Source organism: Dama dama, unplaced genomic scaffold, assembly GCF_033118175.1.
Source record: "Dama dama isolate Ldn47 unplaced genomic scaffold, ASM3311817v1 ptg000174l, whole genome shotgun sequence".
Taxonomy (NCBI): Eukaryota; Metazoa; Chordata; class Mammalia; order Artiodactyla; family Cervidae; genus Dama; species Dama dama.
Genome location: NW_026870975.1, coordinates 7,347 through 26,762, shown reverse-complemented (window position 1 = coordinate 26,762; position 19,416 = coordinate 7,347). Strand labels below are relative to the sequence as shown.

The 19,416-nt window shown below is 38.7% G+C and overlaps 1 protein-coding gene across 1 annotated transcript; it reads right to left on the bottom strand.

Annotated features, from left to right (window-relative positions):
- Positions 1–310: 310 nt before the first annotated feature.
- LOC133053708 (heat shock transcription factor, Y-linked-like) lies at positions 311–2,024 on the bottom strand. The gene is made up of 2 exons (XM_061138231.1): positions 1,512–2,024; positions 311–1,045 (listed from the first exon to the last, which is right to left on the bottom strand). The coding sequence occupies exons 1-2, from the start codon at positions 2,022–2,024 to the stop codon at positions 311–313; spliced, it is 1,248 nt and encodes a 415-aa protein (XP_060994214.1).
- Positions 2,025–19,416: the final 17,392 nt, after the last annotated feature.

Sequence of the window (19,416 nt, the reverse complement as noted above, 5' to 3'; positions counted from 1 at the left end):
AGGGATGATTTCAGAAATCACTTTATATCCATTACCTCTTTTCCCTTTGCTCTCATTTTCTTGCTTACAAACATTAGATCAGGTATCATTTACCCAGGACAGTTAACAAAAGTTTTCCAGAACAGAGGAGTTTATAATACAGTGCAGTGAAATAGCCAGACATCGATCTAAAGTCTCATTTCCACTTCGTTGTTTGAAAATGAAGTTATGAAATGAAAATGAAGCAAATGAAACTATGACGATGAACAAGTAATTTTATCGCTCAGTTACAAGAATTATAGGTATTTGTTGACATCTTTCAAAGTAAATTTTAATCTTCATTAGGCTCCATAATCTGACACTTATTTGATAGGTCAGTTTTAATTAGCATGGTTTTCATATAATGATGACTCTTGATAAGTTGACTTGAAAGAGAGGAGGCAGATGTATAAGTGGTCGTTGGCATTGAGGACCATGAGTTGCCTCTCTGTTGCTGTTTAGGATAAGGACTGTCATGGGCTGACATATCACTATAGGTAACTGGAAATTTAGAAGGCTCCACCATCAGTCCAGAATAACTGCTCTGTGATGGAGAAACGATGGGGTTCTGAGAAGTAGGCGTAGTTGTAGTAGCAATGTCCTCAAGGTGGCCATTTACTTGAGTGTAGCTGCTATACGAGTGCCAATTAAAAATGCTCACCTGATTTAAAACAGCAGGTTGGTCTACCACAATCTGTTCTGTTTGTCTAACTGATATTGATGATGGGGAAGGTAAGTCACACGGAGGTAGGGCACTTGTATTAGCGACTCTCTGGCTGGTATAAGGCTTTTGTATGAAAGGCACACTTAAGCTTGTGGAGGCTGAAAATGCACTCTCTCCACTAGTTTCAGGAAGCAAATCAGAGTTATGATCATCTGTGTTGACCCTGGCTTTAACATGCTTCGTCTTGTAATCTCGAACTAATGAAGATATTGGAGACACATTGTTAATCCCAACTCTCCTTTTCATTCTTACTAACAGTTGGGGATAGCCTCTTTTGAAATTTGGATTATAGTAGATATGTAGCTAAAATCAAAGGATAAAATTATTTAATTTCTTTATAAGCCAAGGTAAAACTGACAAATACATTTAAACCATAACAATGTATACCTTTAATGATACCAATTAAATAGCATCAAATGAAACACAGCCATTAGTAGTTTTAACAGCTAACATGTTAGAAACAATTATGTCCCTCAACTAAAAATGATTGGTACATATACAGTAAATACAGTACATACACATACATGCATCTATGTATATGTATATACATATACATAAATAAGTAGCTTCAGGACTTGTATATGATTTCAAGTTGCTAGGAAAGCTTGTTAAATATCAAATATTTTAGCCTCCAGATGTTCTCAACTTCAAAAAATTAAACTTTTTCAACAATTTGCTATCTCAATTTTTAATTCTGTTTTATGAACATGCTTTCTAATTCACATGGTTTAATCTTACATATTGCCAACGAGTGAATATTTTGGAATACCTTGCTCAAAAGAGAGATGTTGTTTTCTTCTTCCAGAAAGTCAGGTAGTGAAGCAGATCTTTGAAAAGTTGGTCGCTTCTTACTAAATCCATATAGGTTAAGCTGCCGAACTAAGCTTTTCATACTATTGGTTTCAAGTACTCTGAAAGGTGCCTTTCTCTCCAAGACTTCTTTCTTGAAGAGTTCTTCATTGATCACTATACAAGTGCCACTCTCATCCCACCAAATAGATTCAAACTGATCACTTTCAACTATTGCCCACAATTTTTGAGGAAATCCAGGTGGAAGAGGTGCATTCACCTCATCTGTTTCAGAGACAGAAAATGTGTAACGTGGCCTTTTTATCACAACTTCCTCATACAAAGCCTGAAAAGCATATTCTTCAACCATAGATCTCAAAACCTTGTCCCCAGTAAGTGTACAATCATACAAAGAAGATCTAATGGAGGTTTCTGAACCAGTTGATTCATCTTTTGGAGGAACATCTTGAATTTCTGAAGAAATATGTGCCATCTTAGATCAATCTTTCTTCAGATACTTTTCTCATTTGTCTGACTTTACACAGTGCAACTTCAAATTCTGCTTGGCTGGCCTACAGAGATAAACTCTCTAGATCATCACAGTGGTTCTGAAAGTCAAAAGCTGTGACATCACAAAATCACTGGTCTCCTAGCAATTGAAGGGTAGCTGTGACATCACAAAGTCACTGGTCTCCTAGCAATTCTTGGGTAGCATTCAACCAGTGTTTACTACAGCATCATGTTAAAATACAGGCTGCTTACAGAAATAGTAACCAAACCATGAAGCCTGCAAAATTTCATTCCTCAAGAATTTTCACACAGAAAAATCACATCAAGAAATCTACCTGGTTTCTGAAATAAAAGTGATTTATCACCCTTCTATACACTTACTTAATATTCAGTACTGGTACCCAACCAAACTTGGGTCTACTGGCTTCTGTGTAATGAAGTCAATCAACTGACTGTGGGTTTCAGTGAAACCATGTGTTTATTGTAGGACCAAGCAGGGTATCCTAGCAGATGGTGCTTCAAAGACTCCCACTCCCCAAATAGTTTCAAGAGAAGTATTTTAATGACATATTGAGGTTGGGCCATGGGGTGTGTAATCGGTTTTGGGGCATTCTACTAATGGTCTGCTACTGAGGACATCGGGAATCAACATAATCAACTGTCTGGTTACAACTACTCTGTGGTATATGCACTTAAATTTCAGTCTGGTGGGGGCTTTAGCATCTCTAAAACTTCACAGGATATTGCTGAGAATGTTATCTATGGCCATTGAGGAGGAACAAAAGATCATTGATTTTGCTAAATCTTTACAATTGTATATTGCTTGATTATTTTCCTTTGTTTCTGGCTTTTCTAGTTTCTTGATTAAAATGAATCTTGGAACACGAGGAGGTCTACAACCTCCTACCTCTCTCTCTATTTTCATAGTTTTCAATCTTAAGAAGGGACTGCTTAGAAAAAGAAAGGAAATTAAGTGTTGGGCTTAGAGCTCAATTATAAATATGACTGAAAATCTCAGATGCAGGTTAAATTTTTTTTTTCAGGTTGCCCATGTCTTGGAGTGTTTGAGTCAACAAAAAATTTGGCTATTTCCTGTGGAGATGGAGCATGGAGTTGGAAATAATTCTGATATCTAACAGAAATTATTAGATAACAAATTATCTAATAATTAAAAATGTTAGATAACAAATTATCAATGTTTTCTGTTATGCAAACATATCTATTTTATATAGATACATTCATATGTATATATAAGCATATACATTGTCATTAAACCTGGACAGACGTTTGAAAATTGGTCAATATTGATTAAAAGAAATGAGGGGAGTGATATAAAAGATTCCTCATATTTGAGATGCATCCAAGAAAACATATTTTGAAGTATTTCCACACATATATATATATATATGTATATATACTGAATTCTCCACAATTCAGTTTGTAAAATTTTCTTTCATCACTTTGAACTTTTCGTACCAAATATTTCAAGAGAAATCATTGATGATCAAAATTTCTCTTCCTTCATGCCACAGTGGTTCAGCTTCCTGCCCCCTCCACATCATATCTTTTCTTTCTTGTCCTCCTTTGTATCTTTCTATTTGCCCATTAGAGAAAATCTAACTATCTATATTCAATAACCAAGTACATTTTTGAATCATTTTAGTTTTAGGTTTTAATTTTTTTTCCATGCTGTTATACCTAAATGTAATTAAAACCATTGAACTTTTTTAACATACACACACACACATATATGTATATATGTCAAAATGTAATTTTAGGCAACTTTATTTAGGTGGCCAAACACTGTGCTTGCCCCCAAGCAAATTTAACTTAATGAACTGTTTGGGAAGCCCAGTATTACTTAATGATTTTCTAGCTGAATATTTCTGATCCTGTTTCTGAAAGTCTCTTCCTTAATCTAGCTCATCTTCCACTATTCTTTCTGTATTAAGAGATGGGGTTCATACTTCTGAGGACACCTTGAGCCCATAAAATTGCAATTATCTTTTACTTAAAGATACTGTTTTAAGAAAGCTATTGTTATCCTCACAATGGATACAGCTTTAAACATCCAGGTCTAGTAACATAGGGACATGTCTCAGCCACATGCACAGTGGTCAACTAGCTGAATTTGGGATAACAGCTACCCACTTCATGGGTAAAACAGATGCACAGGGCACTGTGCAGAGATCATAATCAGACTCTTCTTGCTAGCTGATCATTGAAATTATATGGTATATACATCAAAATCACTTCTCCACAATTCAGTCTGTAAAATTTTCTTTCATCACTTTGAACTTCTGGTACCAAATATTTCAAGAGAAATCATTGATGATCAAAATTTCTCTTCCTTCATGCCACAGTGGTTCAGCTTCCTGCCCCCTCCACATCATATCTTTTCTTTCTTGTCCTCCTTTGTATTTTTCTATTTGCCCATTAGAGAAAATCTAACTAGATAACATGAACAGACTCAATATATTATGTTAATGGAGAAATATATTATAGGCTGTGTATTTTGTCAGCATTTTACCCAGTTGTCACAGAAGCATGGCACAAATGCTCCAGCAGGAAACTTAAAACCAGCAGTATTATATATAATAAGTAACTATCACCTTAGAGTATGCTTAGAAAATAAGTTCTTATCCAAAACACTGAGGGAAGACAAAGGTACAAGAATACAATAATTGTCAGTGTTGATAGGAAAACATAGGGTTAATAGTACATTTGAATTCTCAGTATTACACAAAGTAAGATCATGGCATCTGGTCCCACTGCTTCATGGGAAATAGAAGTGGAAAAGGCAGAAGCAGTGACCAATGTCCTCTTTTGTGGCTCTAAATTCACTGCAGATGGTGATGGCAGCTATAAAATGAGAAGACAGTTACTTCCTGGAAGAAAACCTCTCACAAATTTAGAAAGCAGGTTAAAAAGTGGAGACATGACTTGACCAATGGAGGCACATAGAGTCACATCCATGGTCTTGCCAGTAAACAGGTACAGATGTGAGAACACCAAACTGCTCTTCTGCGAATGACTTGTGAGTGTCCATTGGATTGCAAGATCAAGCCAGTCAAACATAAAGGAAATCAACTCTGAAGATGCATTAAAATCACAGGCGCCAAAGCTGAGACTCCAAAGCTTTGACCAACTGACCAAAGAACTGACTCACTAGAAAAGACCCTGATTCTAAGAAGCAATGAAATCAGGAGGAGACATGTGTTAGAGAGGAGGAAAAGGTTGTCTACCTTCACCCAATCCATGGACATGATCTCAGGCATAACCTGGAAGATGGTGAGGGGCAGAGACACCTTGTGCACTGCAGTCCAAGGGGTCACAAAGAGTCGGACATTGCTTTTTGGCTGAACAACTACAAGATTTTAATAAAATGGATCTTCCAGTGTCGTGGTGGAGTCTCATAATGTTAGAGGAATAGGAGACACAGTCCACTTTCTCCTACACAAATCCATCAAAGGATGTATCACACATGGAACACCTTCCAGAAACCAATTTGTGAAAGATGTTGATGGGCCCTAGAAACTGAGAAAGGAAAAAAGTCTCTTAAAAACGAGGTAGGACAAAATAAGAGACATAAGGGAGGAAAAGTTTTTAGGGATGGAGACCTGTCTCGGAGAGGGTGTCATAAAGGAGGAGAAATTTTCACAGTATAGAAAACCCTCTCTCATAGGTGTCAGTGGGAGAAGAAACAGAACCAGGGGAAGAAAGAAAACACACACACACACACAGAGATTATGCCAATAAATGCAATTACTAGCCAAGAAGTGGCTCAGATGCTCCACTGTCATCCATGGGGCCTGGGAGGGAGGCCTGGGATGTATCAAACACACTATGATTAGAACCAAGCTTTAGTGCCCTGAGGACAGCTAAGGTGACATAGAAACTTAAACCATGGGAACACTAGAGACAGAAATTTTAGAAAAATCCTTTCCTTCGAGAAGGTTCTAAGGCCACATAGTGAACCATGTCACAATCACAGAACAGAAGACTGTGCACTAGAAAATACAAAAGGAGACCAATCCAGCTTCCATTTAAGACTCTTCTCCCCATGGAGGGAGAGAGGAATTCATATGACTGCCAGAGGCAGAAGGAAATAGGCTACTGGTATCTTGGCCCCAGAGACATCCCCTACCATGCTCTAAGCTGGCTGACAGTTGCTAATGATGAATTCCTGGGTTCATGGACAGTTCACATAGGCCAAGATCATAATAGCCTGGGTTCAGCTACACTGAGGAGACCTGTGGCACACCTGAGACTGTGCCCTCTGGCACAGGAAGTGAATTGAATGGCTGAGACCAGAGAATGGCATAAGATGCATGGCCCAATTGGGACTGTGCCTTGCCCACTACACAGTCACCTGAGAGTTTGGACTTGGGAGGAGCACAAAGCACAGAGCCAACCATTGTCAGTTCTCTTGCTGAGCACCTAAGTGCCTGATTGGCTTAGACCTGGGAAATGCAAGAAACACAGGGCCCACTTGGGACAGTGCCCTCATGTAGCAACTGGGAGGCAGAGCAGGGTGGACCCAGAAAGTACATGTCACATTTGTCAGCGGCAAGGCCAATGTGGTTCATCCACCTTGAACAACCCCACATATACCAGTGGTATTTGTTTTTAGTGTCCCACCTCTCACCACCAAAACACTGAGAAAGTAGCGTGAATGAGTGTACCGCACCCTTGTTTCATGTTGAAAGTCAGATATGGAGAGGCTTTCAAATAAAAGAAGGAAATATAAACAAAGAGGTGTAAAACAACACAGAAGTGACAGGTTCAATGGAATAAGTCTGCAATTAATGCCGAGACTGTTCAATTGAGGGACAGCAGCAGCCTTTGACAACAAGAACAATCTTCAACAAGAGACTTATCTGACACTGTACTGACACCACAAAGCATGCAACAACTTCTTTGAATATCTGAGATCGATTTCTATAAGATTTATTTAACTTTTAACAAGTTTCATCCTTTATTATATCCTAAACTCTTATTTCTATTAGCTATAATTCCTTTTCCAAACAAGGAAACAAATAAACCTATTTTTTAAACACTTCTTTTATTTTAAACACTTCTTATATATATATGAGAATGAATTTGGCCTCCACTTTCTTTATTTACACTATTTATATGAGGCTAAACTTTATTCTCGGTTCTTAACTTTTGCTTTCCAAAAATTGTAATCAGTGTTGTAAATTTAGGAACAAAATCTTTAGGATATGATTTCACTTACATATTTGTTTCCTGAATTGATTTCTCTCTCTTCGTTTAACTCTTCTTTTTTTCCGCCTAGGCACCTCTCTCTCCTTCCTCCCCTTTCTCTGCTGTATGGAACTCTGTGAATCCTTTTGATTCTTTCTGGATGAGGAGAGTTGTGTCACCATTAACCTGGGGTTTTATCTTCTGTATTGTGTGGATGTGGATTTTTGATGCTACTCTAACCTGGGGACAGAGGACTTTGATTCCAGAACTGTAGATCAACATTGAACTCCTTACCTCAAGGAACATTAAAGGAGAAACACACATCCCAGAGTTTCCATGTCTACATGGAAAGCAATCTCCACACTTGAGGAAGCAAGTCCAGTACAAGAGAACCCACAGCTATTCTCCAACAAAACAAGAAAACAGCAGAGAATATTATAAAGGGTGGGGTGGGGTGCACAAAGCCATACAAAACTCACAAACACCCCAAAGGACATTGCTGGACAATTCATTTCATTCTAGAGAGAAGAGATACAGATCTGCCTGCCAGTGCACAGGCACAAAGTCCCCAAAGCATTAACCTTGACAAGTCACTGGTCTAATCCCATCCACAAAATGCAGGTTCCACAACACAGTGGAGACATAACCCTCTAGCCTGCAGAAAAGGGACCCAAACCATAGCAATCTTAACCAATGAAAAGGGAGAGAAATTTGCAACTGGTGAAGGTATTATGAAGACAAACAAACAAACAAACACACACACTAAAACAAACAAAGGAAGCAGAGACAGGAAGTTTTCCAGAAAAATAATTCAGAATACTGAGAGTAAAGGCAAAAATCTTGAAAGCTAAATAGAGTTACCAGTAAATACACTGGAGGCCCAAACTGAGGAGAGATAACATGCTTGTCATGGATCTAAAAGAAATAAAGAAGAGTCAAGCAGTAATAACCAATGCAATTATTGAGATTAACAACACTCTGGAAGGAACCAACAGTAGAATAACTGAGACAGAGAAATAACTAATTAGGTGGAGGTAGAAAGGAGGAAATAGACGAAACAGTGGGGTGTGCAAAACAAACAAACAAACAAAGTAAAACAGGAAAAGCTCTGATTGGAGCAAAGATAAATGTCCCACTGTGAGAAACATAGATGTCTAGATGGAGAACAGCAAAACAAAAAGGGGTTCGGTACATGGAAAATTATTGAGGAAGCAAAAGTTGAAATCACTCTTAAATGAGTCAAGACACAAAAATTGGGACCAGACATGGAAAAATTGACCAGTTAAAAACTGGCAAAGGAGAGTGACAAAAGTCCATATTGTCACTCTGCTTATGTGAATCAACTGCAGAGTATGCTATTAAAATACCAGGTGACTGAATCACAAGCTGCAGCAAGGTTGTTTGGAGAAACATCAACAACCTCAGATATGTAGATGGTAGCACTGAAAATAATATAAAGTGAAGAGGAAATAAAGAGCCTTTAGATGAGGGTGAATGAGAAGGGTGAAAAACCGTACTGAAAACTTGACATTCATAAGATAAGGGAATCTGGTCCCATCACTACTCGGCAAATAGAACGGGTAAACATGTGCAAACAGTGACAGGCTGAATTTTCTTTGGCTCTATAATTACTAAGAATGGTGACTGCAGTCATCAAGTTAAATGTCACTTGCTTCTTGATGTAAGAGCAATGACAAAGCTAGACATTGCATTAAGAAAAAGACACGCCACCTTACAAAATTCTCAGTAAATAAGAATAGTCAATTATGATACAAGTGGAGGCTATGGGATGTGGTTGAGTAATGTATATAGCTTTTGATTGCTAATTTATTTAGCATCTGTTTATTGCTAATTCAGTAAGTATTTAAAGCACATCATTTGGCAGGCACTACGCCTTAGCTGATGTGCAAGATACATAAGGAAACTTGGGTAGACATGAAACACATAGAAGAATTGGGTATCTGTGGTTAACTTGGTAGGAAGGCAGACAGGTTCTTTCCAATCCCAAGCAAGTGTTTAGGAAAAGTTGTGAAATGTGGCTTATTAATGACTGAAAATATTTTGCCTGATTGTAGCTCTAGAAGTTCAGTGAAACAGGTAGATAATGAAGTTACCAAGAGAAACAGATGTCATGTCTTCCAAGAACTGATCACCATGCTGAGATGCTGCATTCAAGCCAAGGTTTTAAGTCTGTCTTTGCAGGAACAGGAAAGCAACATCAAAATATACATTAGGAAATATAGGGTGGTGTCTTGGTGGGAGGAAATAAAGGCATGACATAAGGAGAGCAGAGCAAGAATGACCCTCTATAATGCCTCTCTTCCTTGTGTAAAATTTTCCTTTCAATGTAATGTTGAAAATCTGTTCAATTGAAAGCTTTGTCACTGTGCTGAAATCTTTGACTATGTCATGTTACCATTGGTATACCAGTCATGGTATAATATTGATCATGATTACTCTGTAGATTACATCCATATTTTTAAATAGTAAATAAATTTTTATATTTTTTTAATGAAGACAACTTTTGTCTAACCTCTTAGCTTTCTTTCCAATAACTGACATAATACAATAAAACTGAGAAAGTGCTGAAGTATATACTCTTCATTTTGCTTTTTCTAAATTTGATTTGTATTGGTTCCTTCTCCCTTACGACCCTAACATAGATACCCAGTCAGTTCAGCCTGGATGATTTCAGAAATCATTTAAGTTTCATTGTGCCTTTTAAATTCGTTCACTTTGTCTACTTTGTGAAACAATTCATTGGGTGTAGAGCCTGGTGGGCTGCTGTCTGCGGGGTCGCACAGAGTTGGACACGACTGAAGTGACTTGGCAGCAACTTACGTAGGATGCATGTTGACTGTTTCCTTGAACAGAAGAGTTTATACTAAAGCAGAGTAAAATATTCAGGAACTGAAATATTCATTTTACTCTTTTATTTATTTATTTATTTTTTTCAGTGGGTTTTGTCATACATTGACATGAATCAGCAATAGATTTACGTGTATTCCCCATCCCGATCCCCCCTCTCACCTCCCTCTCCACCCGATTCCTCTGGGTCTTCCCAGTGCACCAGGCCTGAGCACTTGTCTCATGCATCCCACCTGGGCTGGTGACCTGTTTCACCATAGATAATATACATGCTGTTCTTTCACAACATCCCACCCTCACCTTCTCCCACAGAGTTCAAAAGTCTGTTCTGTACTTCTGTGTCTCTTTTTCTGTTTTGCATATAGGGTTGTCGTTACCATCTTTCTAAATTCCATATATATGTGTTAGTATGCTGTAATGTTCTTGATCTTGCTGGCTTACTTCACTCTGTATACTTAATTATTTCAAAATAGATATTGGCGCTATGAAGATAAACACGGAACTTTACTCTTCAAATAAGAGAATTGTAGGAATTTGTTGATATCTTCCCAACATTAATTTTAATTTTCAGCATCCTGCATCATCTGACACCTATTTGGTAGATCAGTTGTATTAGGATGATTTTCAAATAATAAAGATGGCTGGTGTGTTGAACTAGAGAGACAGCAATGTATCAGGGATATTTGGCACTGGAAAACATGAATTGCCTGCCTGTTGTAGTTTAGGAAAACGATCTTCATGTGCTGACATATTATTGTATAAACCTGGAAAGGTAGAAGGCTCCACCCTCAGTCCAAAATAACTATTCTGTAATGGAGATACGATGTGGTTCAGAGAAGTAAAAGTAGACATAGCTGCAAAATTTTCCTTGGAACCATTGATTTAGTGCAGCTGCTATGTGAAAGCCCTTGACAAATGCTCAACTTAGATTATTGGATGGGGTGGGAGATGGGAGGGTGTTCCAAAAGGGAGGGAATATATGTATATCTATGACTGATTAATTTTGAGTTGTGACAGAATACAGCAAAATTCTGTAAAGCAATTACCCTTTGATTAAAAAAACAACAACAGCAACAGGAGGCTGATGTATCACAATATGCTGCTCTGGTCTAATTGATATTGATGATGGAGAAGAGAAATGATTTCACTTTGGGCCACTTGTGTCAGCAACTATGTCGTTGGTAGAATGCTTTTGTAAGAATGGAACACTTAAACTTGTGCAAGCTGAAAATACATTATCTTTTCTAGTTCCATCTCTTTTCAGGATGGAAGTCAGAGTTGTAATTATCCACATTACCCCATACTTTAACATGCTTCTTCTTATAATCTCGGAATAATGAAGATACTGTAGAGACACTTTTATTCCCAACTCTTCTTTTTATTCTTACTAAACTTGGGGATTACCTCGTTCAAAATGTGGTATGATGGAATTGCAACTAGTACAAAAGGATTGTATATATATATATATATAAATATATATACAAATATATATATATATATATATATATATATATATATATATATATTTGTTAACTTTTTCAATGCAGGTAAATCAGAAAAACAGAGAAAAATTGATTTTTTTAATCACAAAAAAGTTAATAAAAGTTAAATAATCCCCCTCCATTAGTAGTTTTAAAAACTTACAAAATAGTAGAAATTTTGCTCCTCAAGTAAAATATGTTGTAAATCTACAGTAAATATCATTTAAATGGCTTCAGGGTTTTTATCTTTTTCCAAGTTTTTTTTTTTTTTTTTTTTCTTTCAAAATATAATTTAAGTCATCTTTATTAAACTGGCCAAGCAACTGGCACTCCCAAGGGAGGACATCACCAGCTGGTCAACACTGAAATCAGATTGATAATTTCTTTGAAGGCCAAGACAGAGAAGCTATATAGAGTCAGCAAAAACAAGACCAGGAGATGACTGTGTCTCAGATCATGAACTCCTTCCTGCAAAATTCAGATTAAAATTGAAGAAAGTGGGGAAAAACAATAGACCATTTAAGTATGACATAAATCAAATCCCTTATGACTATATAGTGGAAGTGATAAATAGATTTAAGGGACTAGATCTGACAGATAGAATGCCTGAAGGACTATAGACTGAGGTTCATTACATTGTACAGGAGATAGGAATCAAGACTATCCCCAAGAAAAAGAAATGCCAAAAAGCAAAATGGCTGTCTGAATAGGTCTTAGAGATAGCTGTGAAAAGAACAGAAGCAAAAAACAAAGGAGAAAAGGAAAGATATAACCATTTAAATGCAGAGTTCCAAAGACTATCAAGGAGAGATAAGAAAGACTTCCTCAGCAATCAATGCAAAGAAATAGAGGGAAAAAATACAATGGGAAAGACTAGAGATCTCTTCAGGATAATTGCAGATAATGAGGGAACATTTCATGCAAAGATGGGCTCAATAAAGGACAAAAATGGTAGGAACCAAACAGAAGCAGAAGACATTAAGAAGAGGTGGCAAGAATACACAGAAGAACTGTACAGAAAGATCTTCACGACACAAATAATCACGATGATGTGATCACTCACCTAGAGCCAGACATCCTGAAATGTGAAGTCAAGTGGACCTTAGGAAGCATCACTCAAAACAAAGTGAAAAGTTGTTGCTGAATGATCAGACGCAGGATTCTTGGCCTCTGGAGGAGACGAATTCAATCAGGGGCCAGAGACGAGGCTGGATCACTCAGAGCTTTTGTGTAATAAAGTTTTATTAAAGTATAAAGGAGATAGAGAAAGCTTCTGACATAGGCATCAGAAGGGGGCAAAAGTGTACCCCCTTTGCTAGTATTAGCAATGGAGTTATATACACTCCAATGAATCCAAAGAATATCTGGAGGTTGTAAAGACCTCACCAGACCTACTCCCATAATTTACATTTTAAGATAACAGAGTTGGCCAGAAGGTTTAATCCAAAGATTGTCCTCAGGCAGGATACATCCTTGTAAAGACCAGACCTACTCCCATAATTTATGTTTTAAGATAACAGAATTAGCCAGAGGGTTTAATCCAAAGACTGTCCTCAGGCAGGATACATTATTGTTATATAGCCACACACAATCTGTTAATTAAAAGAAAGGAATGTCATAAAGCTTAGAATGGCACCAGATAATTCATCCCTGGCCAGAAAACGATTGACTTGAATCTTGTAGAAGGGCAGATTATCAACAAATAGTTTCATTTACATAGATTAGGGAACGATACCTGAGTAAGTAGGTTGGGCCATTTGGCAGAACCAACTTGAAGATAGAGTCATGGCTTAAGACATTTCCATAACAAAAAGAAATGTATTGGTTAACTCAAGGTTTGAGAGTAGTTAGCTTCAGGTGAAACCAGGCATCATGGCAACACAGCATTTTAAGAGAAACCTCCTTTTAAATTTCTGTAGAGAAGAAAACATATCACTGGTTTGTTTCCTCCTGCCAATTAAGAGAGATAAAAATGTCTGGCACTTGCAGCCTCTTTCGTCCATTTGGAGACCCCCGGCCTTCCTGCCTGTTACCCTCTCAGAAGCTAGTGGAGATGATGAAATTTAAGTTAAGCTACTTCAAATCCTGGAAGATGATGCTGTGAAAGTGATGCACTCAATATGTCAGTAAACCTGCAAAACTCAGCAGTGGCCACAGGGCTGGAAAATGTCAGTTTTCATGCCATTCCCAAAGAAAGGCAATGCAAAAGAATGCTAAAACTACCGTACAATTGCACTCATCTCACACATTAATAAAGTGATGCTAGAAAGTTGTTGTTGTTGTTGTTGTGTGTGTGTGTGTGTGTGTGTGTGTGTGTGTGTGTTTTAACTAAGACATGACTTGGCCAATAGAGGTCCATAAAGTCACATCGATGGTCTTTCCAAACACATGTAGAGATGTGAGAACTCCAAAGAATTGAAGATTTTGAATTGCTTTGCTGTGGAGGACTTCTGAGAGACCCCTGGATGGCAGGAATATCAAACAAGTGAATGCTAAAGTAATGCTAAAGTAAATCAACTTTGAAGAATCATTGGAAGGACTGTTGCTGAAAATAAAGCTCAGAAGCTATGTCCATCTGAGGAAAACAGCTGACTCATTAGAAAATACCCTGATCTTTAAGCAAATGTTGAAAGCAGGAGGATCAATAGGTGAGAGGGGATGAGACATTTGGATAGCATCAGCGATTCAAAAGATAGGGCCTCGGGAGACTATTTGAGATGGTGAGGGACAGAGAGGTCTGATCTGCTACAGTCCAAGGGTGCACAAAGAGTCAAACATGGCTTAGTGTCTGAAGAACAACATTTCAGTTAATAAATGGGTTTTTCAGGTTGACAGTTGGTCCGTAAAATATCAGAGGAAAAGAAAGGAAAGATCACTATCACCCCAACAGATTCATCTAAGGATCAACTACATGTGGAAGAACTCACATTAAACAAATTGTGAACACGGTTGACTGACCTAAGATTACCAGAAAGTCAAATATGTCTGCAAAAGGAGGTAGGGCAAAACAAAAACAAAAACACATAAACAGAGATAAAGTATTTAGGGGCTGAGGCAGGTCTTGGAGAGGAAGTTGTAAATGAAGAGAAGCTTGTAGACAATAGTAAACCCTCTCAAATCAGTGACAGTGGAGAACTCTGGGATCGCATAGAGCAACATAACCAAGGGAAAGAAAAACAAAAACAGATGTCCCTAACTGTAATTACCAGCAGAGAAAAAGCACAAATACTCCTGTCCACCATCATTGAAGTGGACATGTGAGGGATGCCTGGGCTCTGTCCACTGCCCTATGGTAAATACCCAGTTTTAATGCTCTGAGGACGATCTGACAGAGCTAAAGTGAATTAGCAACCTAAATCATAGGAACACCAGAGACAAAACTGCCAAAAAGGACCTTTCTTGAGAGAAGTCTTTATGGCCACAAGGTGAAAACTGACACATTCACAGAACAAAAGACTTCACAGTACAAAATATCAAAGGTGTGCAAGCTAGCTGCCATTTATGGCCCTCTCCTCCATAGAGGCAGAGAGAAATGTTTGCATCAGACAGAGGCAGAAGGCAAGAGGCTGGTCTTACATCAGCCCACGAGACCACATCTCCCACCAAGCTCTGAGCAGGCTGCCAGCTGCTAATCATATCTTCCTGGGTGCATGCACAGTTCACATAGGCCAGGGGGCATCAAAGCATGAGTTCAGCACCCCTGCAGAGCCACAGGGAATTCTTGTAAATTGCCCCACTGGCAAAGCTGACAATGAAGGAAATTTTCATGGTTCAAAATAGACTGGAGTTAAAAATCCCCTCCAGGTCTTCCCCACCATTCTATGCAAAACAAAGAACTCTCTCACCTGAAGAATAAAAAGGGACTTTAAGCCTGATTACACCCAGCTCCCAGCTGGTCCAGCCTCTGGCTAATCTTTAATTCCTTGCCCCAGCCATTTAAGAGATAACTACTCTGAACAACCTTGGTGAAGAAAAGGGCCCCTTAAGACAGTAGCTTTCCATATATATGGCTATATATATACTTACTCTTTTCTTGGGTTAGTGCAGCAGCTCAGTAATCCAACTGCTGCCCTCTCCTGCCTCATTAACGGTGACCTATTCCCATACAGAGCTGGTCTCATTCTTTTTCTGAACCTTGCTTTCTCTAACTCCCTTACCCTACAAACAAACTGAGTGGCTGGGACGTGAGAGGTACATAAATGCATGGCCTACCCTGGACAACACCTTGCCTGCCAGCCAGTTTCCTGAGCAGTTTGGGCCTGGAAAGGAAACAAACCATATAGCTATTTGTGTTCAGTGCCCTTGCAGAGCACTTGAGAGCCTGAGTGGCTTAGAACTGGGAAGTTCATGAAATACAGGTTCCAATCTGGACAGTGTCCTGGCGGATCACCCGGGAGCCTCAGCAAGGTGGACCAAGAATGTACATGTCACCAGTGGCAAGCCCACTGTGGTCCATTCACCTTATGCACCCCCATCCACATATCCCACCAGTATTTGTTTTCAGTGTCCTCCCCCTCACCACTGCAACACTGAGCAAGAGAGGTGAAATAAGCCCCTGCTGTCCCCTCATGTTATGGTGTAAGCTAGTCATGTGTAAATTTGTCACGGCAGAGAACTGTAAACTGAAGAAGTAAAAATAAGCAAAGTAGGGTAAAATAGCCCAGAAGTGACAGGCGCAACAAATTGAAATTCTGAAGTCAATGCAGAAACTGTGTAATTCAAGGACACCAATAGCCTTTGGAAACAAGCAGAAGCAGGAAAAGGAGACTAACTGACTCTGATCTGACACAACTAAGCTCACAGCAGCTCTAGATTCCTTGCTGGATTATTCTTTACTGTTTTCATTTGTTTTAAATAAACATTTTTCCTCTTATTATTCCCATTGCTTTCATTGCTATATACTACATTTTAAGTCTGAATATTTTTGGCTTCTATCTTTTTGCTAGTTTTTATAGTGGTCTAAATTCTATTCTAGGTTATTGTTTTTGCTTTTTGAAACTTTTTTTTTTAATTAATCAATGTTTATACTTTGAGGAATGTTATCATTAGAATCTATTTTCATTTATGGATTTAATTCCTGAGTTGATTGTGCTCTCATCTTTTTACTCTCCCTTTTCTCCTCCTAGAAAACTCTATCTTCCTCCTCACTTTGTTCTGCTCTGTAAAACTCTGTGAATCCCTTCGACTGTTTTTGGCTATGCAGAATTGCTTCACCATCAAAATTTGGTTTTATCTTCTGTTCTGTGGATGCAGAATTCTTTATGCTACTGTAACTCAGGATCCAAACCCAGAGGCCACGAAGTCAATTCCAGATCTTGAGATCATTGTTGAACTCCTGACACCAAGGAACATAAGAAGAGAAGAACATTCAAAAGTTTCTATGCCTACATGGAAATCAAGCCCCAAGCTGAAGCCAGCAATTTCAGTGCAAGACAATCCACATCTATTCTCCAGCAAAGCAGAAACACAAAAATTAATATTATAAAATGCACTTCCTGAAGCCATACCAAACCCACAGACACCACAAAGAATATTACAGGCCAATTCATTGCACTTCATAGAGACATAACCCAGCTCCATCTGACACACCACAGCACAAGATCCAATAAGCATTAAGCTTTGACTACTTAGTGGTGCAACCCCACACACAAAGATCTGGTTCCACAGCAGAGTGGAGCCATAACCCTCCAGCCTGCAGAAAGGTGACCCAAATCACAGCAAACTAAACAAAATGAAAAGGGAGAGAAATGTGCAGCTGGTGAACGTTGATGATAAAAACCCACGAAAACAAAGAAAAGAATAGTAAATAGGAAGTTTCCCTAAACAATTATCCAGAATAATGAGGGTAAAGATGACCAAAATCTTGAAATCCAAGTGGAGTTGCCAGTAAATACACTGGAGGCCCAAACGGAGAAGAAATAAGCATGTTTATCATGGATCTAGAAGAAATAAAGAAGAGTCAAGCCATAATAATCAATGCAATAGCTGAGATTAACAACACCCTGGAAGGAATCCACAGTAGAATAACTGAGAGAGAAAAAGAACTAATTAGGTGGAGGTAGAAAGGAGGAAGGAGAAGGCAATGGGACCCCGCTCCAGTACTCTTGCCTGGAAAATCCCATGGATGGAGGAGTCTGGTAGGCTGCAGTCCATGGGGTCTCTAAGACTCGGACACGACTGAGCGACTTCTCTTTCACTTTTCATTTTCACACATTGGAGAAGGAAATGGCAACCTACTCCAGTGTTCTTGCCTGGAGAATCCAAGGGATGGGGGAGCCTGGTGGGCTGCCGTCTATGGGATCACACAGAGTCAGACATGACTGAAGTGACTTAGCAGCAGCAGCAGAAAGGAAGAAGCAAACAAAATATAGTGGGGTGTGGTTAAAAAAAAAAGAAAAAAGAAAAACAAGAAAAGCTGTGAAAGTTCTCGGACAATATCAAATGCCCTATCATGAGAATACTAGTTGTCCAAATGGAGAAGACTGAAGAAGAAGAAGAGGAAGAAGAAGGGGAAGGGGAAGGAGAAGGAGAAGGGGAAGGAGAAGCGGAAGGAGAAGGAGGGGAAGGGGAAGGGGAAGAAGAAAGATATCAGCTGATCTTCCAATAGAAACTCTTCAGGCCAGTAGAGGATGGTAGCAAATTCTTAAAATGATGAGTGAGCTAAACCTAATGCCAATAAGGATCTCATTCAGATATGAAGGAGAAATCATATGGTTTAAGCAAAAACTGCAAGCATTCATTAACATGAAACTGCTAAATTCGTAATGATGCTGTTAAACTGGGGCACTGAGTTCATATGTCATAAGATTTATAAAACTAGTCAGTGGCCATGAGATAGGAAAAGGTCAGTTTTCATTGCAACACCAAAGGAGGGTAAGATCAAGGAATGTTCAAACTGGTGTGCATTTTTACTCCTTTCACATTCTAGCTAGATAAAACTCACAATTATTCAGCAGTACACAAACCAAGATGTGAAAGCTAGACTTGGAAACAATAGACGAACCAGAGAACAATTAGGAAACAATGGAATTTCAGAAAATCATTTACTTCTGCTTCAGTGACTCCACTAAAGACTTTGGCTGTGTGGATCACAGTAAACTGGGGACAGTTTATTATGTGTCCACAGACCTTCTTACCTACCACCTGAGAAAAGTATATGCATGTCAAGATACAAGAGTTGGAACAAGACATGGAACAACTGACCAGTTTAAACCTGGGATTGGCGAGTGACAAGACTGCACATTATCACTCTGCTTATGTGAAACATATGTAAACTATACTATTCCAAATGCCAGGTTGGATGAATAATAAGCTGGAATGAAGATTTCTGGGATAAATGTCAACAATCTTAGATATGCAGATGGGGACACTGCAAAAATAGAAAGTGAATAGGAACTAAAGAGTGGCCTTATGAGAATGAATGAGGCGAGTAGAAACCTTGCTGAGAACTCAACATTCAAAAGCCCAACAGCAGGGTGTCTGGTCCCATCATGTCTTGGCAAATAGAAGGGGAAAACGTGGAACCAGTGACAGACTTAATATTCTTCAACTCCAAAATCACTGTGAATGTTGACTGCAAGTATGAAATTAACAGACACTTGCTTCTTGGAGGAAAAGCTATGACAAACCTACACCTTGTATTAAAAAGAAGAGACATGAGTCTATTAACAAAGGCCCCCTCCACCACAAACGCCTATGGTTTATCCAGTAGTCATGTATAGATGTGAAAATTGGAATGTCAAGAAGGCCGAGAGCTGAAGAATTTATACCTTCAAACTGTGATGCTGGGGACAACTCTTAGGGGTCGCTTGGACTGTT